The sequence below is a fragment of the Dipteris shenzhenensis genome, chromosome 11 (assembly GCF_047967505.1).
Source record: "Dipteris shenzhenensis isolate YYH24624 ecotype China chromosome 11, Dip_SZ_1.0, whole genome shotgun sequence".
Taxonomy (NCBI): Eukaryota; Viridiplantae; Streptophyta; class Polypodiopsida; order Gleicheniales; family Dipteridaceae; genus Dipteris; species Dipteris shenzhenensis.
This window is the reverse complement of record NC_141606.1, coordinates 42605740-42629790: the sequence shown is the minus strand read 5'-3', so window position 1 is coordinate 42629790 and position 24051 is coordinate 42605740. Positions and strand designations below refer to the sequence as shown.

Genomic DNA, 24051 nt, shown 5'->3' with positions numbered 1-24051 from the left:
TCATGTTTAAAAATTGCATGCTCCATCTCATTTTCTTGCCTACCTCATAGTAGGGATCACATAAGGATGTTATGTTATCAACCATACCATCATCAGTGACTTTTAGAATCCTCATCTGTGCAAATGATTATTGCTCCACTTGTTCAAATCCCAATACTTCACCTTTTGCTATAGTCTTATTTGCAAATGATCTCATTTGTAAAATGTCCCCTATAGTAAAATCTAAGGTGGTGCACTTTGTATTCTTGATAATGTCTGTTGCATAAGTCTCGTCTTTGTCCCATGCTATAAATGATTTGTTGGATGTATTGTAGGGCATAACATCTCCAAGTGTTTCCATATCTCCACATTTATACTTTAGCTCATCATGTGTGCTAAGAATATTTGATACAGTAACTGCCACCTTATCTTTGCCAAGTCTTTGAAAGTGGCAAACTGAATTGGGATCACTAGATCATGGATTGTAGCAAATGCAACTACTTCTCTTTTGGTACATAAAATCACATCCATCCCTGGAACAAAATCTATAGCCATCTCCTTTGTGAGAGTCCTTTGCAAGCAAGCTACAGCAGCAACAATTACATAAATATTAGTCTCTTTTTAATAATCTACTCATTTATTATAATTTTTAATTAGTACTTAATTTATTGGTGGGAGAAGTTATCCGATCAAGTACTCATCAGATGGACACGCCACTTTGCATGCAACTCAATAACACCTACATTGAGGTGCGTGCAAAGTATTGTGCCCATCGGCTATGCTTTGCATGGTATATTGCGCATTAAACACCGGTTGTGCCTCAGTGTCATACATAACCATTAAAAAACACAATTTTAGGTGTGTTATCCGACCAAGTCCTTATCGTATAGGTGTACCACTTTGCATACAACTCAATACAACCACTTTGGAGAAGCATGAAAAGTATTGTGCCCATTGGATATGATTTTCATGGTCGAGGGAGCATTAAATACCGTTTTTGCCTTAATGTCTTGCACAACCGTAAAAAAACACGGTCCTAGGTGTGTTATTCGAACATGTGGTTATGGGATGAGAGTACCACTTTGCATGTAAGTCCATTCCACTGATTTAAAGGTGCATGCAAAGTATTTTTTCCATCAGATATGCTTTGCATTGTCAATTAAGCATAAAACACCATTTTTGCCTTGGTGTCATTCACAACCGTAAAAAAACACGGTCCTAGGGGTGTTATTCCAACAAGTACTTATCGGATGGGGGCTCCACTTTTCATGCAATTTAATTTCAACTAGGTTGAGGTGCGTGAAAGTATTGTGACCATCGGATATGCTTTGCATGGTCGATCACTCATTATACAACATTTTTTCCCTAGTGATATGCACATCTGTAAAAAAACACGCCCTTAGGTGTGTTATCCGACCAAGTACTTATCGTATGGGTGTGCCTCTTTGCAAACAATTCAATACCACCTAGGTTGAGGCATGGGAAAAGTATTGTGCCCATCGAATATGCTTTGCATTGTCGATTGAGCATTAAATACCATTTTTACCTTAGTGTCATGCACATCCGTAAAAAGATATGCTGCTAGGTATGTTATCCAATCAAGTACTTATGGGATGGGAGAGCAACTTTGCATGTAAGTCAATTCCACCTAGTTTAAGGTGCGTGTAAATTATTGTGCCCATCGGATATGCTTTGCATTGTTGATCAAACATAAAACACCGTTTTTGCCTTAGTGTGATGCACAATCATAAAAAAACACGGTGTGCAAAGTATTGTGCCCATCGGATATGCTTTGCATTATTGATCAAGCATAAAACACCGTTTTTGCCTTAGTGCAATACACAACCATAAAAAAACACGGTCCTAGGTGTGTTATTCAAACAAGTACTTCTCAGATGGGGGCTCCACTTTGCACGCAAGTCCGTTTCAACTAGGTTCAGGTGCATGCAAAGTATTGTGACCATTGGATATGCTTTGCATGGTCGATCGTGCATTATACATCGTGTTTCCCGTAGTGATATGCACATCTGTAAAAAAAACACGCCCTTAGGTGTGTTATCTAACCAAGTACTTATTGGATGGGTGTGCCTCTTTGAAAACAAGTCAATACCACCTAGGTTGAGGCATAGGAGAAGTATTGTGTGCATCGAATATGCTCTATATGGTCGATCAAGCATTAAATACCATTTTTTCCTTAATGTCATACACATTCGTAAAAAAACATGCTACTAGGTATGTTATCCCATCAAGTACTTATGGGATGGGTGCGCCACTTTGCATGTAAGTCAATTCCAGATAGTTTAAGGTGTGTGCAAAGTATTGTGCTCATCGGATATGCTTTGAATTGTCAATCAAGCATAAAACACCGTTTTTGCCTTAGTATAATGCACAACCATAAAAAAACACGGTCCTAGGTGTGTTATTCAAACAAGTACTTATCAGATGGGGGCTCCACTTTGTACGCAAGTCAATTTCAACTAGGTTGAGGTGCATGCAAAGTATTAGGACCATTGGATATGCTTTGCATGGTCGATCGAGCATCAAATACCATTTTTGCCTTAGTGTCAAGCACATTCATTAAAGAAAACAGTCCTAGGTGTGTTATCTGATCAAGTACTTATCGGATGGGTGTGCCTCTTTGCAAACAATGTGTTATTCAAACAAGTACTTATCAGATGGGGGCTCCACGTTGCACGCAAGTATTTTTCAACTAGGTTGAGGTATGTGCAAACTATTGTGACCATCCGATATGCTTTGCATGGTCGATCATGCATCATACACCGTTTTTCCTGTAGTGATATGCACATCCGCACAAAAACATGCCCTTAGGTGTGTTATCTGACCAAGTACTTATCGGATGGGTGTGCCTCTTTGAAAACATGTCAATACCACCTAGGTTAAGGTGTAGGAAAGGTATTGTGCCCATCGGATATCCTTTGCATGGTCGATCAAGCATTAAATACTATTTTTGCCTTAGTGTCATGCACATCCGTAAAAAAACACGCTGCTAGGTATGTTATCCGATCAAGTACTTATGGGATGGGTGCGCCACTTTGCATGTAAGTCAATTCCACCTAGTTTAAGGTGTGTGCAAAGTATTGTGCCCATCGGATATGCTTTGCATTGTCGATCAAGCATTAAACACCATTTTTGCCTTAGTGTCATGCACAACCATAAAGAAACACGGTCCTAGGTGTGTTATTCAAACAAGTACTTCTCAGATGGGGGCTCCACTTTGCACGCAAGTCCGTTTCAACTAGGTTCAGGTACATGCAAAGTATTGTGACCATTGGATATGCTTTGCATGGTCGATCGTGCATTATACATCGTGTTTCCCCTAGTGATATGCACATCTGTAAAAAAAACACGCCCTTAGGTGTGTTATCTGACCAAGTACTTATTGGATGGGTGTGCCTCTTTGAAAACAAGTCAATACCACCTAGGTTGAGGCATAGGAGAAGTATTGTGTGCATCGAATATGCTCTATATGGTCGATCAAGCATTAAATACCATTTTTGCCTTAATGTCATGCACATTCGTAAAAAAACATGCTACTAGGTATGTTATCCCATCAAGTACTTATGGGATGGGTGCGCCACTTTGCATGTAAGTCAATTCTAGATAGTTTAAGGTGTGTGCAAAGTATTGTGCCCATCGGATATGCTTTGAATTGTCAATCAAGCATAAAACACTGTTTTTGCCTTAGTGTAATGCACAACCATAAAAAAACACGGTCCTAGGTGTGTTATTCAAACAAGTACTTATCAGATGGGGGCTCCACTTTGTACGCAAGTCAATTTCAACTAGGTTGAGGTGCATGCAAAGTATTAGGACCATTGGATATGCTTTGCATGGTCGATCGAGCATCAAATACCATTTTTGCCTTAGTGTCAAGCACATTCATTAAAGAAAACGGTCCTAGGTGTGTTATCTGATCAAGTACTTATCGGATGGGTGTGCCTCTTTGCAAACAATGTGTTATTCAAACAAGTACTTATCAGATGGGGGCTCCACGTTGCACGCAAGTATTTTTCAACTAGGTTGAGGTGTGTGCAAACTATTGTGACCATCCAATATGCTTTGCATGGTCGATCACGCATCATACACTGTTTTTCCTGTAGTGATATGCACATCCGCAAAAAAACATGCCCTTAGGTGTGTTATCTGACCCAGTACTTATCGGATGGGTGTGCCTCTTTGAAAACATGTCAATACCACCTAGGTTAAGGTGTAGGAAAGGTATTGTGCCCATCGGATATCCTTTGCATGGTCGATCAAGCATTAAATACCATTTTTGCCTTAGTGTCATGCACATCCGTAAAAAAACACGCTGCTAGGTATGTTATCCGATCAAGTACTTATGGGATGGGTGTGCCACTTTGCATGTAAGTCAATTCCACCTAGTTTAAGGTGTGTGCAAAGTATTGTGCCCATAGGATATGCTTTGCATTGTCGATCAAGCATAAAACACCATTTTTGCCTTAGTGTCATGCACAACCATAAAGAAACATGGTCCTAGGTGTGTTATTCAAACAAGTACTTCTCAGATTAGGGCTCCACTTTGCACGCAAGTCTGTTTCAACTAGGTTGAGGTGCATGCAAAGTATTGTGACCATCTAATATGCTTTGCATGGTCGATCACGCATTATACACCGTTTTTTCCCCTAGTGATATGCATATCCGTAAAAAGGCATGCCCTTAGGTGTGTTATCTGACCAAGTACTTATCGGATGGGTGTGCCTCTTTGAGAACATGTCAATACCACCTAGGTTGAGGCATAGAAAAAGTATTGTGCCCATCGGATATCCTTTGCATGGTCGATCAAGCATTAAATACCATTTTTGCTCTAGTGTCATGCACATTCGTAAAAAAACACCCTGCTAGGTATGTTATCCGATCAAGTACTTATGGGATGGGCGTGCCACTTTGCATGTAAGTCAATTCCACCTAGTTTAAGTTGTGTGAAAAGTATGGTGCCCATCGGATATGCTTTGCATTGTCGATCAAGTATAAAACACCATTTTTACCTTAGTGTCATGCACAACGATAAAAAAACACGGTCCTAGGTGTGTTATTCAAACAAGTACTTCTCAAATGGGGGCTCCACTTTGCACACAAATCTTTTTCAACTAGTTGGAGGTGTGTCCAAAGTATTGTGACCATCGAATATGCTTTGAATGGCCGATCATGCATTATCCACCTTTTTTCCCGTAGTGATATGCACATCCGCAAAAAAACACGCCCTTAGGTATGTTATCTGACCAAGTACTTATCGGATGGGTGTGCCTCTTTGAGAACATGTAAATACCACCTAGGTTAAGGCGTATGAAAAGTATTGTGCCCATCGGATACCCTTTGCACGGTTGATCGAGCATTAAATACCATTTTTGCTCTAGTGTCATGCACATCTGTAAAAAAACACGTTGCTAGGTATGTTATCTGATCAAGTACTTATGGGATGGGCACGCCACTTTGCATGTAAGTCAATTCCACCTAGTTTAAGGTGTGTGCAAAGTATTGTGCCCATCAGATATGCTTTGCATTGTCAATTAAGCATAAAACACCGTTTTTGCCTTAGTGTCATCCACAACCATAAAAAAACATAGTCCTAGGTGTGTTATTCAAACAAGTACTTCTCAGATGGGGGCTCCACTTTCCACGCAAGTCTGTTTCAACTAGTTTGAGGTGCGTGAAAAGTATTGTGACCATTGGATATGCTTTGCACGGTCGTCACACATTATACATCGTTTTTTCCCTAGTGATATGCACATCCGTAAAAAAACACGCCCTTAGGTGTGTTATCTAACCAAGTACTTATCGGATGGGTGTGCCTCATTGAAAACTAGTCAATACCACCTAGGTTGAGGCATATGAAAAGTATTGTGCCCATCGGATATGCTTTGCATGGTTGATCAAGCATTAAATACCATTTTTGCCTTAGTGTCATGCACATCCATAAAAAAACACGCTGCTAGGTATGTTATCCGATCAAGTACTTATGGGATGGGTGCTCCACTTTGCATGTAAGTCAATTTCACCTAGTTTAAGGTGTGTGCAAAGTATTATGCGCATCGGATATGCTTTGCATCGTCGATCAAGCATAAAACACCGTTTTTGCCTTAGTGTAATGCACAATCATAAAAAAACACGGTCCTTGGTGTGTTATTCAAACAAGTACTTACTGGATGGGGGATCCACTTTGCACCCAAGTCAAGTTAAACTAATTTGAGTTGCATGAAAAGTATTGTGATCATTGGATATGCTTTGCATGGTCGATCACGCATTATACAACGTTTTTCCCCTAGTGATATGCACATCCGTAAAAAAACACGCCCTTAGGTGTGTTATCCAACCAAGTACTTCTCGGATGGGTGTGCCTTTTTTCAAACAACTCAATACCACCTAGTTTGAGGTGCAAGTAAAGTATTGTGCCGATCGGATATGTCGATTGAGCATTAAATATCATTTTTGCCTTAGTGTCAAGCACATTTGTAAAAAAACATGGTCCTAGGTGTGTTATCGGATCAAGTACTTATCTGATGGACACACCACTTTTCATGAAACTCAATAACACCTAGGTTGAGGTGGGTGCAAAGTATTGTGCCCATCGGATGTATTTTTCATGGTATATCACGTATTAAACTTCGTTTGCCTCAATGTCATGCACAACCATAAAAAAACACGCTTTTAGGTGTGTTATCCAACCAACTGCTTATCGGATGGGTGTACCACTTTGCATGCAATGCAATACGATAATTATTGAGGCTCATGCAAAGTATTGTGCCCATCGGATATGCTTTGCATTGTCGATCAAGCATTAAACACCGTTTTGGCCTTAGTGTCATGCACAACCGTAAAAAAACGTGGTCCTAGATGTGTTATTCGACTAACTACTTATGGGATGGTTACGCCACTTTGCATGTAAGTCAATAACATATAGGTTGAGATGTGTGCAAAGTATTGTGACCATCAGATATGCATTGCACTATCGATCAAGCATAAAACACCATTTTTGCCTTAGTGTCATGGACAACCATTAAAAAACATGGTCCTAGGTATGATATTCAAAAAAAGTACTTGTCGGATGGGGGAGCCACTTTGCAAGAAAGTCAATTTCAACTAGGTTGATGTGCGTGCAAAGTATTGTGTCTATTAGTTATGCTTTGCATGGGGGATCACACATTATACACCGTTTTCCCCCGTGTTATGCACATCCATCAAAGAACATGCTCTTAGGTGTATTATCATACCAAGTAACCTATCACTAATCTCCTATTGTCCACGTCTCCTACCCAATCCGAGTCACAAAATTCGGTCAAGGTATTGCCCTTGGTATAGGTGATGCCATAATCAAGTGTGCCTTTGATGTATTTCAGCACCCGCATCCCTACCTTCCAATGGTTCTCCCGGGGCTTATTGGAAAACTTGCTTAGTACACCAGTCGCAAAACTAATGTCCGGCTGCATTGTCCGGCTGCATGTTGCACAAGTAAATCAAACTGCCCACAAGCCTTCTGTACTTTGCTTCATCCACCAGTGGTGATGAATCCTCGTTTGAGAGCTTCACGTCAACCTCCATAGGGGTGCCAATCGTCTTGCACTCAGCCATGCCAAATGCCTTCAGTATCTCTCCAGCATACTTCAGTTGTGAGATGATCTGTTTTGGCTCTTGCCAAACCTCAATCCGGAGTGAGGTCTGTCATTTCAAACTCTCTTCCTAGTAACTGCTTTGTCTGTGAGATCTTCTCTTCATGGTTCCCTATTATGACAAGGTCATCCACATAAAGGACCACGATCATACACCTGCCTCCTTCTCTGTAAATATACAAATTTGCATCAGATGGGCTCCTCTTGAACCCGTTTTGCAGAAAGTAGGCATCAATCCACTGGTACCATGCTCGTGGGGCCTATTTCAGCCCGTAAAGTACCTTCTTCTGTTTATAGACTTTACCTTCTAAACTGGGGATCACAAAACCTAGTGGTTGTTCCATGTATACCTCCTCCTTGAGATCTCCATTCAGAAAGGCGGATTTTATGTCCATCTGAAACCTGGGCCAACTTTCATGTGCTGCTAAAGCCAAAACACTGCAAATTGTAGTTAGTCGAGCTGTGGGAGCAAAGGTATCTTGATAATCAAAACCATGTACCTGTGCGAATCCTTTTGCCATGAGTCGATCCTTGTACTTATCCAATGTGCCGTCGAACTTGTACTTGGTCTTGTACACCCACTTAGTGCCGATTACCTTGCGTTTTGGTGGTCGATCCACAAGGTCCCAAGTGTTGTTCCTCATTATGGAGCCATACTCCGACTGCATAGCCTCCATCCACCTATCATCACCCTGTGCTTCTTCCAGACACTTGGGTTCTTCAGCATGGATCACCTCTATCATCAAAGCGTAGTTGACCAAGTGTTCCTGTGCCCTTCTTTACTCCTCTAATCTCTTGGACGGGCAGTGTTTGGATGGTTCCTCCTCAATGGTTGGAGGTTCTCTGCCATCTAAAAGCTGCTTTACCCACTTCAGGAATGACTGTTGCCATTGTGGTTCTGCACGCTCTTCTTCCTCTTCTTTATCTTAAATCCTCCCAAGCACTGTTGGGGCAGTTCGCTCTGCTGTTGGCGGTTTACTGGATGAATATCCTGGTCCTGGTTGTCTAGGAAGGAAGCATCCTCCTCCAATTGATGCGGCTGTTCTAAAAAGACCACATCGCGACTTACTATTATCTTCTTGGTAACAGGGTTATAGAGATGGTAACCCTTCGCCTCTTCACTATAGCCCAAGAAAATACATTTCCGGCTCTTCGGTTCCCATCTGGTCCTGTTAGCATCAAGGACATGCACAAAACAGTCACATCCAAAAACTCTGAAATGTGCAACTGAAGGTTTCTTACCAGAAAAGGCTTGCAATGGACTCATTCCATTCACAGCCTTCGTGTAGCTACGATTCAGAATGTAAACTGCCGTGTTACAAGCTTCGGCCCAGAAAGTCTTTGGCAAATCTTTCCCTTTTATCATGCTCCTGCCCATCTTGTAGATGACGTGCATCTTGCGCTCTACTACTCCATTTTGCTGTGGTGTATATGGCGAGGGTTTTTGCCTCTTGATCCGGTGACTTTTGCAGTAACTTTCGAATTCACTTGATGTGAACTCACCACCTCTGTCTTATCTCAACTTCTTCACCTTCCTCCCCGTTTCTTTCTTGACCATTACATGCCATTCTTTGAACTTACTAAAAGTCTCATCTTTAGTCTTCAGAAAGTATATCCATATCCTTCTACTGTAGTCATCGATCTGTGTCATGAAGTAGTAGGAACCACCCAAAGCTTCCGTCTCCATCTTTCCGCAGAGGTCCGTGTGAACGAGCTCTAGAGGAGCCTTTGCTCTGCTGGCCTCTTTAGGAAAGGGCTGTCGATGCTTGCCCATCATGCAAGCTTCACATACATCGAGCAGATCTGAAATTTTTGGTAGGTCTGCAATCATTCCACTTTTATGCATCTCCTTTAAAGAACTAAAGTTTAGATGGTCAAACCTCTCATGCCACAGCTTAGTGTTACTCACATGAACTACTCACATGAACTCGAGCACTAAAAGCTGAGAGTTCGTAGCTGTTGTTGCGACGTGTACGTTTACCAATGATCTTTCCTTGAAGATCCAAAATCTATGCGCCATTCTTATCGAAGTGAACTTTGAGGTCTCGATCCATGTTCATAGAAACGGACAACAAGTTCCTCTTGATATCTAGCACATAAAGAACATCGGACAACTATTTTACAACTCCATCTGATTTGAGAGCAATCGTACCTTTTCCTTTTGCTCGACATTTTGCATCATTGCCGACTGCTACCAAGATGTCATTCCCTACCGGATGTAGAGAGGTATACCAATCCTTCCAACTAATCATGTGGCACGATGCACCACTACAAATAATCCAAGATTCATCTGCAGGTACATGAACTGCCTCCGTACAAATCTCCTCAATTGCTACGAACAGCTCTACTGGTACTGCTTGTGCGCTATTGCTGGACTCTTTCTTTACTCCGTTTTTCTTATCTGCAATCTTCTTCTGACACTCATTCTACTTGTGCCCTGCCTTGTTGCAATAGAAGCACTTAATCTTCTTCTTTCTCTTTTTATCATCAGAAGAAGATGGGTTACTAGAGTCCTTACCCTTACCTTTCTTTGATCCAGCCCAGAAAGCTGAATCTTCTCCAGTCCTCGTCTTTTGATGCATCTCCTCCTCTAGAAGCATTGCGATGAAATCCTCAAAGTTGAGGGGTAGATTTCTGTTCTACGTATTCAGTGCCGTAACAAGACCGTTGTACTTTGGTGAGAGAATCCGCATGCACCTTCATGCTAGATTCTCACTGATGATGGTGATGCCAATCGCAGTCATCTGATCGCATAGATTCTTCACCCTGGTGATGAACTTCTCTACCATTTCAGACTCAGACAGTTTCTAATTCGCAAGTTAAGTCTCTAGATTCTGATTCATGGTCTCATACTGATTTTTCAAGACCGTCCATGCCTCCTCCGCTGTGGTGACATGTTGAATTAATGCCATGACAGAATCACTTACACTGCAGACAATAGAACATAGCGCATCTACATTTCTTCTTGTCCACACGAGAATCTCATCTGCAGTTGGTACTATCTGTTGTGCTGCATTGACCGAATTTGGTCTAGGAACTGCCTTCATGTCCACCCCAGTAGCAGTATCCCAAAGCTCATATGCGCTTAGGATGGTCTTCATCTTGAACTTCCAGAGTGGATAGTTAGAGCCGTCTAACTTTCCGCTTTCGCCGAATGGTGGGATTCGCAGTCTTGCAGGCTGGGCCATCTTTCATAATCTGCTCACAAACAGAAACACACTACCAAATCTTCTTGCTAGATCCCAAGCTCTGATACCATGTAAGAAAATAATACGACGTCTATGCTCAACAGATAACAGGATCTCATATGCAAGAGAGAAAAGCTGATAGTATGGAGAATCAAAAATTTGATTACTATAAAACTGATACAATAGATGGCGCTGCCTCCCAACTGTGCGCTCATGTGTGAGAGGCTTCGATGGTGTGCTAGAAACAGTAGAGAACGGAGGCTGGATGCTAAGGAATCAAGGTTGCTATAGCCAGTGATGAATATGGGCTTCACAGACTTGCTCTTATATAGCCACCAGTTGTAGTCGGCGGTTAGACCCAATTGGGTGACCGACCCAATTCGCCCAAAAAACGATCGACTGGAGGTCGGTCCCGAAATAGGCCATCGACCACACGTTAGAATCGTGGCACAGAATAGAGCAACAAACCTATAGTTACCGTTCGACCCAGAGCCATCCGGGATCATTTGGGGCTCAAAACGAGCCTCGCAACTCGAGAGTGGGCTGCCTCGGGAAATGCTCCATCTACCCTCAGTGCGGTCAGTCATGGGATGCCTTCCTGCACTTGCATGTAGCCTAGTTGGCAGTGTGCCAACTCTATCTGAAGTCGTCCAGCCATCAGGCCACACATGGGCCCCACCTAGATAACCGAGCTACTCAAATGCCTTCTCCTCATATGGGGGGCTTACAAGTAGAGTTAGCTAGTTCCTGCGTAGTTACACGAGAGTGGAGCATTGATATCTAACACTATCTTGATCGATGATAGTCCATATAAGAGTTGTGTAAATCCTCTTGAAACTTATTTGTTTCCAAAGCCATTTATCCTTCATAGTCAAGGCAATGTTGAAGTGATAGAAAAATTATTGCCTTATCTCTTTGAATTAAGACATGTTTCAGATGTCCGATCAATGATCATAGCCGATCCCTTTGGTCAATCTCCAGTGATACTAGGTCATCCCTTGTATGGATACTTTGAGAGTGTTATCAAGCATTTTTAGAACTTATGGAGTTATATTCCTCCTTTGAAAATATTTTGGGAAGAAAGTTACTCTTCCTCAGACAAGGAGAAGAAACCATCAAATGTTTTAAAGCATGATGAACAAAAATAAATAAAGCAATTAATGGAAAAACTAGCACCACTTAGGAAATTGTCTGTGGAACAACTTGACATATTACAATCAATGGGCAATATGGATTCGATGAGTGATGTGGAGACAATCTTAAGGGCTCAACAACTTGTCTTCAACCCGTGGCTTCTCGGGTTGATATATTACAAGCAGAATTGCGAGAATTTATCTTTGACCTTTGAAAGATTGGAAAAGACAACATGGCAGTAAGAGAACAAGTAAGAAATAACCCCATTTAAAAAACTCAATTGCATATCTACTTTCTCTATAAATGGTATTACTTTTATTTTTTCCTATTATTCAAAAGAATTAGCATCAAGTTTTGTTTTAAATTAGTCTGGCAGTGAAAATAACACAATGTTTATAATAAGCAACAAAGAATTGTACTAACTTTAATGCTTTACTAACATACATTCATATCATTAAAGAATGTGATGCCAAATTGTTTTGAAGTTAAGGCAATAGTATAATTTCTTCAAGTTTTGGATAGTTGATTTAGATGAGCAGTAATTTGGCCACTTTTTGATCGATTGCAAACACAGATGAGTTGAAGAGGCATGAAGAGAGGATGTTGGCTATTACAAAGATCAACTTTGCAAATGTAGCTGCACTAAAGGAATATGGAAGCTCATTTAATGTTAGGTTTATCATTCAATAGCAACCTTATATAGTATGGTTATATCACAGCTTCCTAGATCAGCACAAAATCGTGGATTCTCTTCTTTCTGTTAGAGCTATATATAGCTTGCCCTAACTCAACCTAGTCCTCAACTATATATATGCCTATGATCTAGAAATAGAATCACTTTCTTGGGAGCAACTCTTGTGTCAGTATCTCTCCTCTTTCTCTTCTTCTCAACACAACTCGTGTCCGTCTCTCTCCTCTTTCTCTTCCTCTCAACATGATATCAAACCCTGGCTTCACTCTAGTGTGACTATGAGGAGAAAGAGATATGTTTTTTGTCAATCTGGCAACATGATCATTCACAGAACGTTCTTTTTTATCATTTCGACTACTTGATTGCTAGGTTTTGAGTTGATATGCAAAAGTTATCAAAGATGCATCGCAAATCAGTGTTATGGTCATGATTAATAGAAACGGCCTGCATAAGCTTGTTCAAAGCATATATACCAGTTATTTTGATTGACTGGATCACTATATTCTGATTTCAGGTAATAAAGTTATGATTATTTCTTTTTGCTACCTGTTGTCAATAAACTGGTAGAAGAGTGTTTGGACAAGAAGATGAACACTCATAACAAAGAAGAATTGATCTAGGACACGAGGTTAGAAAAGGTTCATACTTTCATAAAATCAACAATATTTGAAGCAAAAGCAAAAGCAATGAAATATATATATATATATATATATAGTTAATGATAAGAAGCTTCCTGATACAATTTTCTCTTTACTATATTCATATACACCGCATGAAATCGATCGTTTTATATAAATTAATTATACAAAACATAAAGACATGATTATAAAAGTTTGAGGAGATTTGACCAAATTAAACTTAGAGACAACAATCTCTACTATTCAAATGAAGAGCTCAAACATCAAACTTAAAGATCTCAAGCCCTAATTATGCATTATTACTATATAGGTTAAACAAGTTGAGATTTTCATTTAAAAAATTTTATTTTTTACATACTTTGCATTATATCATGCACTAAACATAGTACCTATACTTTGCACTCTATGGTTAAGTGCTTATCTTATGTCCTTATACTATCCACATGCAGTTTGCATTGTATCATCCAACATCACACAGTATCATTCAAATTGACATATGACCATCCTTTGTATATATATTTTCACATAAATATATATAGTAACTCGAGTTTTTCTCTTATACTCCTCGAGGGTTTTTTCATTTATAACTAGAGTGTCTAGTTTGAGTGTAAGTGTTAGAGCTATATATAGCTTACCCTAACTCAACCTAATCCTCAAATATATATATGCCTATGATCTATGAATAGAATCACTTTCTTGGAAACAACTCTTGTGTCGATCTCTCTCCTCTTTCTCTTCTTAACACAACTCTTGTGTTCATCTCTCTCCTCTCTTCCTCTCAGTGTTAGAGCTATATATAGCTTACCCTAACTCAACCTAATCCTCAACTATACCTATGATCTATGTATAGAATCACTTTCTTAAAAACAACTCTTGTGTCGATCTCTCTCCTCTTTCTTTTCTTCTCAACACAACTCGTGTCTGACTCTCTCCTTTCTCTTCCTCTTAACACTTTCTTTTATACTTAGCGAGAATAAGACAAAAACCATAGATAATGTTTGTGCTTAGTTAAAACCTCTACATTTAGAGGACATGCAAGTCATCTTTATGACATATCATGAGACATAAGTAAAATTTCAAAATTATGTTTACTCTTTTATTAATAGGATTATGTTAACTAATAATTATTCTTAATTAATTTAGCTCACATTGAAGTTTAATGGTTTGAGGCCTTAAGAAAAAGAATTTTAGTTTATCAATTCAATTACAAGGTTTCATGACTCGATGTTAATATAAGTGTTCTCTTATTATATATCACTTTCACGTTATGTATCTTATGCAACACACTCATTTGATATTTGCTATTGAAAAAATCAAGTAACACCAAGATAACTTAGTAGACAAAAACTTTTTAAAAAATACTTGACGGTGTTGCAAAAGAATACGCACCTATGGATGAAGAGTGGGCTATAACTACATGTTCATCCTCAATGAAATTTTTGAACAAAACTCGCATCTCTTAATGAAAGCATATACAAAGATCGATCTACAATCATTTATGACTAAGACCATTCAAGATCTAATTGCTACAATTGGAATACAACATGCAACTAAAGTAAGCGAGATTCAATTCACACCCAAAGCAATGCAACAGTCGATTGAGTCTCCAAAAGCATCACAACTTTCATCAGAGTTGGAGATACAATCTACACATAAAGCATCTACACCAAAAGCATCTCAACTTAGAGAAAAAGAAAAGATTGAGTCTCTCTTGAAAGAATGATAGCCTATAGAGAAATTAGAGATCCATACTAACTCCGAAGCATCATAGCCTTGAAAGAAAGTATCACAAGAGTCTATAGACTCCATTGTGAAGAATGTAAATGACATGATTTTAAAGTAGTCCAAATTTCTTATAACAAAAACGATATGAAACTCATTATGTTTTTTTTTTAAATTATGTTCAATGTCTGAGAGAACAAGAGACATTTACTCACAATGTAAATTTATTCCATATGTATTATATAATTATATGAATGCCTAATGATGTGACTCTTTAAAAATACCAAATGTGATTATGAAAATATAATTATGATAATAATTTAAATTACTGAGAATGAAGCAAAGGGAGAGCATTTAAAAAAACATTTAAAGCAACAAGTATTCTCCATTTTTGTTGCAACATAATATTCAAAATACATGTACAAAAAACATGCAAATGTAACTGAATTTTACTATTAAAAAAATAAAATAAATGCAATGATAAAGGATTTGAAGCAAAATCTTCAAGCATCTAGCAAATATCTACAATGCAATTTGCACACAAAAAAAAGATTTGGAGCGAAATATTCCATTGACCTTTGGTGATATGTTGTTCCTAATGATCATACTAACTTCAATATCTAATCATGAATGCTTGTTTCAAAATTAATGCCATGCATTCTTTGTTTCAAAATTCATGCTTTCAACAAATTCATGTTTCTCACAAATTCATGCGATGCATGTTTGTTTCAAAATTCCTCTTTTTTAGACCCCAAATTTGTGAGTGCCAAAAAAAGTGACTTGGGATTTTTCCATTTTTCCTAGAACGTACTTGTCAAGACTCGGATGTAAAATTCTATATCATTTCTAGAAATGTCTATAGCCTATTATTTGCAAAATTTTACAACTAGCCTATGATCTACAAAATTTTACAACTAGATGTAAAATTCTATTAAAAAATATGTTAAACATTTCATAAGGTTGACTGCTTTTGGGACTCAAAATTTTGAAGCTTTAATTACCTATTGTTACTTTTTATTACAATCTTCATTACCAAATCTCCTAAAATCCTATCATGACTCCTAACAAAGACAAGTTTTTCACAAGTTAATTTAAATGCATTTTTAATCAACTCTAAAAAGATAAATGATGGATTGCGAGATGTAACCTCGTGTACATGATAACCAAATTTAAAAAATGAATGTCTCGAGAGATGCTTGGACAATCACAATAAAAGACACGAAATAATGATATGGAAGCACTCCCTTGCTACCCTAAAGAGAAATAATTGTGCCAAGGTAGAAAAACCAATGAGTCTAGGATTTGACACATGCTTTTTCACAAGATATCATGTCTTCACTTAGATGTAGTAAATAAAAAACTGCTAAAGTAAGATGTGCTATCCTTTGAAGTAAAGCCCTAAAATATGAGTAGGGCACCTTATACGCCCCCAAGATGTTGAAAAAAATAAAAATTCCTATTAATTAGTTGTGGGGAAAAGAAGAGGGATGAAAAGTAAGAGGGAAAGGCCATGAACTAAGGGATAATGGGAGGAGTAATGTAAATAGGGGCATTAAAGAGGGAGCTAGCGAGTTTTTTTGGGTTAGTGAGATTAGCTGAGTGGGAGGTCTTGCATGTCCATCGCTTCTTCTTCTTCCAAGCCGAAAGTGATCACTAAACGGCCGCGATGGGCTGACGGTGTGTGTGTAGATCCCATGCTTGATGAGATGTCTGACGGAGAGCACGGTAGTCGAGATGATGTTGCTGCTGAGAACACCCCCAGGAGTGTCGATCGAGGTGGTGCGAATCCTAATGCCAAGGGAAAAGAAAACTGAGGAGAAATCTGCTCCTTCGTATGCTGATAAACTGGTTCAGCATCTCCCAAGGAGGTTTCTCAATTCTGGACGACGAAGTGGCTCGCCAGCTTCTCAACGCTAAGGCTGACCCAAGATCCCGAGAGGTGGCTACCAAGCCATGGTATAAAATAGGAAAAAGGCGCACTGTATCCTGCAGGCTTGAGCTTGATGACCTCAAACCGCAACTTACTCGGCTGGCAAAGGGCGGCATATACCTATTTTTCATTGGGCGTGTCCCTTCCATGGTCGAGCTCGAGGACTCCATTGCATTTGAATGTGGCATTCTTGCTTCAGGATGCTCTGCCAAGTTTGTGGGAAAGGGCTTCTTCCTTATTCGGTTTGTCTCAGAAAACCTTAGAAACGAATTGGCGCGGGGAGATCTCTCATGTTCTCAGGTGCGACAGTTTTGGTCATCCCTTGGAGCCCTACCTTCTCCATTAATGGAATTCCTGCACCACGAATGTTCAGTTCGGGTGGACATCCCCAATCTTCCAGTTCTCTTTGGTGATTCTGTGGAAAGGTTTGCGACAGCCTTGGGTAGAGTCCTATTGGTACCCCTACCTACGAAATTTCTCTCAGGGCTCAGGAGAGCCTGGATTCTCTAGGATTGCAGCTTCGACCCTCCCGACTTTATCGATATCCACCTTCCGGATGGAAAAAGGATTGCACAGCAAGTTCGTTTTGGGGCCTTCCCCAATGCTTGCTTTATTTGCAAGGCAACCACACACTTCGCTAGAAACTGTCCAAGAAAAACAGTAAACACGAAGCTGGCAAGCAATGAGCAAGGGGATCCTCGTTCCCCACAAGCAGCTCCTCAACCACAAGACTCCCCAAAGACAACTGCCCCGTTCGTGGCAGAGGGGGAGTTGTTGTGGCAGCTAAGCCTGATCTCAATGCTCAGGAACTGTTTAAGGATGAGAATGGATGCTTTGTTGCCGTGTCAGTACAGGTGGAGAATTTGAAACTCCGTGTTGAGTATGTATGCCCGGAGTGTTGGAATGCCTTAAACCGGTTGCTCACAAATGATCCTTAGATCCTCGCTGAGGACTAGAGCTTTACTGAGGTCGAAGGGGACATATCACACCCGAATGGAGGCTTGACAGCAGTCGAAGTGGAAGTGTGGGAACAACTTTGCCTAAATTTTGGTCTAGTGGATTGTGCTGATTTAGACTCTAGTGGGCTCAGAGGCTTTTTGTGGTGCAAGAGGAGAAAGGGGGATGCATATAGAGCGAGCATATTGGACAAACCTTATGCCGCCTGGTGGATGAGAGCACCTATGGAAGGGAGTCACCTAATGGACACCTGGATATTCGTAGTTTGGAGGTTCGGTGTAGCCACAACTATTGTCAGGTCAGACGATAATCTGTTCAAATTCAAGGCGAGTTTTCTTCAGTCAAGGATGTGCTACCATGTAATAAGAGATGCTTGGAGAAAGGCCCAACAACAGTCGAAAGACCTGAGTATGAGATGGGATTATGCCGTAAGAGCCGTGGTGCAAACAGGTAGGAATTGTTGGGAGAGGAATAAAAATCGAGTCGGACGGAAGTTTGAAGAATCAACTCTGATGAGAATAAGCTTTAGGGACGCCATTGAGAAATGCCCTAGGGATTGCATTGCAATCACCTTGTTGGTGGAACTAGAACAAGAATTAAGTGCAAGAGAGATGGAAAAGGCCAAAAAGGCTAGGACACTCAGCAGACAAACTTGGCTAAAATTGGGGGATTGTCCCTCAAAGTTCTTTCAAGCAGTAAAGAGGAAGCACCAAATGGAGAGAATAGATATGGTGATGGGGCCAAATGGTGAGTGATTTATGGCATATTGCCCAAGTCTTCCTAATGCATCAAAAAGGTTTATTGAGACACACAATGTATCGATCCAAGGAGTGACACACAATGTATCGATCCAAGGAGTAACAAGGTGCTATGGAGAACTTGCTTAAGAACATCTAACAAAATCCCAAAGAGGACTGATCTCTCACCCCTTCATACAAGATGAATTGCAAGAGGCTTTGGCATATCTAAAGAAAGAAAAATCGCCTGGTTCAAATGGGCTTACCTCTAAGTTCTTTGTGGAATTCTGGGATGTCTTGGGCAAGGATCTAAGAACAATGGCTAATGACGTTGTCACTAAGGAAACGCTCTCACGAGATGCAAATACAAGTTTGATCAAGCTTTTCCCCAAAAAGCCTAGCACACTAAATGTGGGGGATTGAAGACCGATCTCGATGCTTAACACCTCCTACAAGGTGATTGCCAAAGCGTTGTCTTTACGCATAAGGAAGCTATGCACAAAGATCCTAGATAAAGAGCAAATTGGCTCTGTAAAGAACCGAGATATTTCTAAGAACATTCTTAATATCAATTTAGCTATGGATTTTACAAAGAAATCCAAACAAAAATGCCTTCTTATGGGGTTGGTCCTAGATAAGGCATATGATCGTATCAAATAGGACTATATTCTGAGGATCCTTATCAAACTTGGCTTTGGCTCAAGATTTTGCAACATGATGTCTATGCTCTTCAAGAATGCCTCAGCTGCATTATGCTTGAATGGTGGAATTGTTGGGGTTTTTGACTTAACATGGTCTATTAGGCAAGAGTGGCCAATCGCACTGAACTCAATACCTCTCATTCGGCTAGTCAAGCAAAAAGTAGTTGATAATAGCTTACATGGGCTAATGCTTCCAAATAAAGAACAACTTTTGCTGCAATTCTTCACAGATGACCTTATGACATTGTGTAGAATAGAGAACATCAATAGATGAACTGATGCAATCAGTGGATTTAGCCATATGGTCAAATCTTAACCCATTACTTGAAAGTGGAATTCATCCTAAACACCATACTAGGGAAATCTTCGAAGTCCCACTTTTAAATAAGGATTCAAGTTTTGGCCACATGGTCAAATTTCGTTACACCTAACCCACCCGAGTTAATACAAGCCAACAATTTATTTATTTTTATCTTTATTAAAAGAGGGAGCCATGTGAGATTGGCAAGGACCACTTATGAAGGGGGCACTAAGAGCACCTCCCCGCACTCTCACCAACACTGAAACTCCCATGATGAGATGCTACACCCGATGAAGCCTTCTCAAATCCCATCTTGTGATTAATGATGCGCGTGACAAGCATTTTGCAAGTTGCTACAATCAATAGGAAAGAAGCAAACAATAGCAAGTCTTGGGCATTGGATTGGGCACTAAGGTAACAAGCTTCAAAACGAGCCATTGAGAGAGCATTTCCACGTTGAGTTTTCGTAGCCTAACAAGCATGGGGCGTTGTATGTTGGCTTCTAGTAGCACTGGAACAACCCCACTAGCATGCATGGGAAGCTTCTCTAAAGAGGAAGGGACATGCTAAAGGGAAAGGAGGCAGAGGGACCATTTATAATATAGAAATGTTATACTGCTTTATACCTTAGAGTTATCATTTCTAATATTATAGTTATGTTTAGAGATGTTATACCAAGCCCTATTAGCTTAGTGGTAGAGTTTAGTGTGTGAAATACAAGAATATGGATTCGAATCCCCTCTTGAATTTCATGCACCCCTACTAGACATAGCTTAAAAGATTAACATATGCATAAAATAAATTAACCCAAGGACAAACATAGGTTAATTAGCCTCCATGGGCCAAACCAAATAGGGGGAATAAAGTAGTCTGTCGACATAACAGATTATGTCCCCCTCATGCTGAAAAATGGGAAATTCCCACAAATTCGATACATTAAATAAAACTTGCTATAGTACCATGCGCTGTAGTGAGTTTAAGCTCTTTTCCTCCTCTGCATATGAGAAATTCAACGCTGAATTTACGAAACTAGTGAGCTTTGTCCAATTGAACCGCTGGACACCAGTTCTTGTACAACTTTACCCATTTCATTCATGAGTCTCTCTTGCTTGATGGAATGCTAAGCCAAGCACTCTTAAGCGGGAAACTTGGGATCTCGAAAACCCCACGTAAAGAGCTATTGAGAAATGTCACTTATTATGGAAGAGGTATTGAAACAGCTCTACTTTATTCCAGAGAACACTAGTCAAAAAGATGAATCATATTCCGCTGAAGCGAAAGATGCTCCTGTGCAAATCCTCACGGGCTGCTACTACAGCTCCAAAGAACGTAAGAGCAATGTGGTGTGCATGATGTTCTAATGTTCCACAGCACATCATGATATCCATTCAACCACATATTGGAGAAAAACATTGTAATTACAAGTATCATCATTCATGCTCCAGGGGTGGAGCGTGAAAGTATGGCATGCTGGAAGCCCGGATAACCAGGAAGCTGCAGATTTTGGCATTTCAAGTGCACTTTAAAAAACAAAGTCTCAGCAGAAATAGCTCCACTTGGTAAAAGTAAGGAAGCAGAGAAAACACGCATCACGAAGACAAACCTGTTGTCCCATTGTAAGAGCTCGTCACTGAATTGTTGCTGGAAGAACAAAATCGTTAATCCGCGAATCCAAGAAGTGATTGGATCTCGACCGCCCTTGGCACAGAATCCCGGTTGCGCAAGCTTCAGCTAGCCAACTCCTCAAGCTGGACGCAGAGTTCCAGTCTCCAGCATCGGCCTCGTCCGAACACCTCCAGCTGATGGAGCACGCGTGTGACCGATTAACGAGGTCTGCAGCGTCTCTTCGTGGTCGGCAGGCTCTTCCATTCTCTGCATTTTGCATTTGTCGCTCACTCTAAGACCCAGAAGCAAAACGGCAGCCAAAAGAGCGAGGCCAACGAAGCCACCGAGGACGGCGACGAGGGCGATTTTCCAGGCATTGGAGGGTCGATGCCGGCGGCTTGGGGAGGTGGGAACGGAGGGAGGGGACGAAAAAGGAGGGGGGGGAGGGGAGGGAAGGAGAGAGGAAGGGATGACGAGGGCGACGTCCATGAGGCTGGTGGAGGAGCAGGAGGCGGGGGGGGAGGAGAGGTTGGAGAAGGACGGGGAGCCATTGACGTCGAAGAAGGCACAGAGGGGCGAAAGATGAGCCGGAAAGTTGACAGAGAAGGGGAGATGAGCGACGATCGGGGTGAGGGGGGAGACGATGTTCATCTCCGGAAGGGGATGATCGTCGAAAGAAGTGTTGGACGAAGTGTAGAGGACGATTCCGACGACGGGACTAACGAAGGTGTAAGCGTCGGGGAGGGAGTAGACGGAGAAGTTGAAGATGTTACGGTAGACGAGGACGACGAAGGGGCCGCCGGAGACGACGCGGACGCCTTTGGGAAGAATGAATTCGTTGAACGTGAGTCCTCTACGGCGAGTGCTGCCGGATCGGACGCGCATGGCTTGCGACGTGATTCCGGCCAAGAACGGCGGTAGGTTTACGTCGTAGATGATGCCGGTTCGGGCGTGCTCGAGCGCCATGAAGGCGTACTTACGTAAAGCCGTGTCGATCCCCTCTCGCCGTACTCCGTTGGACGTGTCGTTGGCATAATCTTCCGCTAGATTCAGGTTGGATCTTGACGACTCATTTTCGTCGCCTCTCACGTTCCTCGTCCATAGAAGCAGAATCGCCATCGCCACCACCATCGCATAGCTTCCGTTCGCCATTGCACTACAATGTTGCACTGCATCAAGATCGCCGCCGCCGCTTCGGAGTTCTTGCTTCTTCTGTCGTACTTCTAGCGCTAGGCGTTCCACTCTTCTGTCGTACTTCTTGTTTCTTCCGTTGCTCTGCCTGCTTCCGTTCCCACTCTTCTGCTCTCTGCTACTATTTTGCTTCCATTCCCACTCTTGTCGTACTTCTTGGTTCCGTTGCTTTGCTACTATTTACTTCCGTGCTTGCTCCCACCGTTCACAATCTTCTGTAGTTCTTCTTGCTTCCTGCTTCCGTTGCTCTGCTACTACTATCTTGCCATGCTGCTCAACCTGACTGCATCGCCTTTCCCTCCAGAGACCACCTCAGATCGAATTCCCTCCGGATCTTCTCGACAACCCCCCCTAATCGACCCTTCTCGCATGCAAATTGTCAACAGTAATTTTGTATCCCTCCTACAACTGCTACTCACAGTTCGTTGACGGAATCCCCTTTGAACGAATATCTTTCACACATGCATTTCCTCGAAAGATCGCCCCATCCCATCACAGAAACTGCAATAAATGTCTTCCCCAAAGCAACCTCAAATGCCATTCGGAAGGATTTTGCAGCCAACAAGATGCTTCCTGCCGAAAGCTGGAATTTCGGTCCGACCTCACTGATGAGAAGACTGGCGGAATCCCTCAACGGTAATAAGAATGTTTAGTAAGAATCGAACCTTCCGCAGTGGGTCGGATGCCAATCGGAATAGAAACTTCGCCAGATACTACAACAAATCTCACCGGCGATTGGTGTAAGTAACAAAATCGTGCGATCTGGAAGGGAAACGGCAATGACTTGACGCAAAAAAGGTCGACAAGCCTGCGTCAACGGTAACAATTTCGTCCACCTCGGCCGGAGCAGCTCCTTTTCCCGACAGAAAAGCTAATGCGTGGGGGCGCAAATTCTGACAGAAAAACTCCTGACAGCGCGCTACCTCAGTTGAGCCGAACATCAAGAAGAACCACCGCTTTGGTTGGGCAGATCATCCGTCAATCACAACATCAAACGGATTTGATGGGCCGTTCGTCCGCCAACCGATCATCCATCTCACCGTCCCTCCTTGGACGAAAATCACACGACATTGAAAGACCAACTCCGTTCGCCGGCAGAGCCTCGCCAACCATGGACGGAATCATGCTACCAAGCATCGACGGACTTCAGCAATGCACCTAGTACCTCGAATAGAACTCGCTGGACGGACTTCGTTCATAGATCTTTCCTCCGCAAAACTTCGACCATGAGCCCCATGTCGAATGCAGGCACATAGAACAGGCCTCGGCAAACTACAGCCCAGAGCTTAAATCTTGAGCTCGCCTCTCAATGCTTGCACCCACCCACTCCCACTACGCAAACCTCCAGAGTCAGGCGCACAAATGGTAGGTGCGGGCCGCTTCCGGCTGGTAGTGGGGCTGTTTGCTTGCTTGATCTGCGTGCTACTGCGACGGCCATCATCGGGCCATCCTTGCAGATTGCTTGATTGCCTGCTTGTTGCTTGCTTGCTCCGCCGAAACCTTCATCATTGACTCGCACTAGTATGCGCACCTGAAATCATTCAAAACTCCGATTCAACCTTTTCTACAAACTTCTCTCTTTGGACACCTGCTTGATGGCAGCTGCCTCTTCCATTTCCTTCAACTCTCTG

At 41.6% G+C, this 24051-nt stretch overlaps 1 protein-coding gene across 1 annotated transcript; it reads right to left on the bottom strand.

Annotated features, from left to right (window-relative positions):
• Positions 1-20590: 20590 nt before the first annotated feature.
• On the bottom strand, positions 20591-23633 carry LOC147897026 (uncharacterized). Its single transcript, XM_087381688.1, has 2 exons — positions 21228-23633; positions 20591-21118 (listed from the first exon to the last, which is right to left on the bottom strand). The coding sequence occupies exon 1, from the start codon at positions 22379-22381 to the stop codon at positions 21368-21370; it is 1014 nt and encodes a 337-aa protein (XP_087237814.1). The 5' UTR covers positions 22382-23633; the 3' UTR covers positions 20591-21118; positions 21228-21367.
• Positions 23634-24051: the final 418 nt, after the last annotated feature.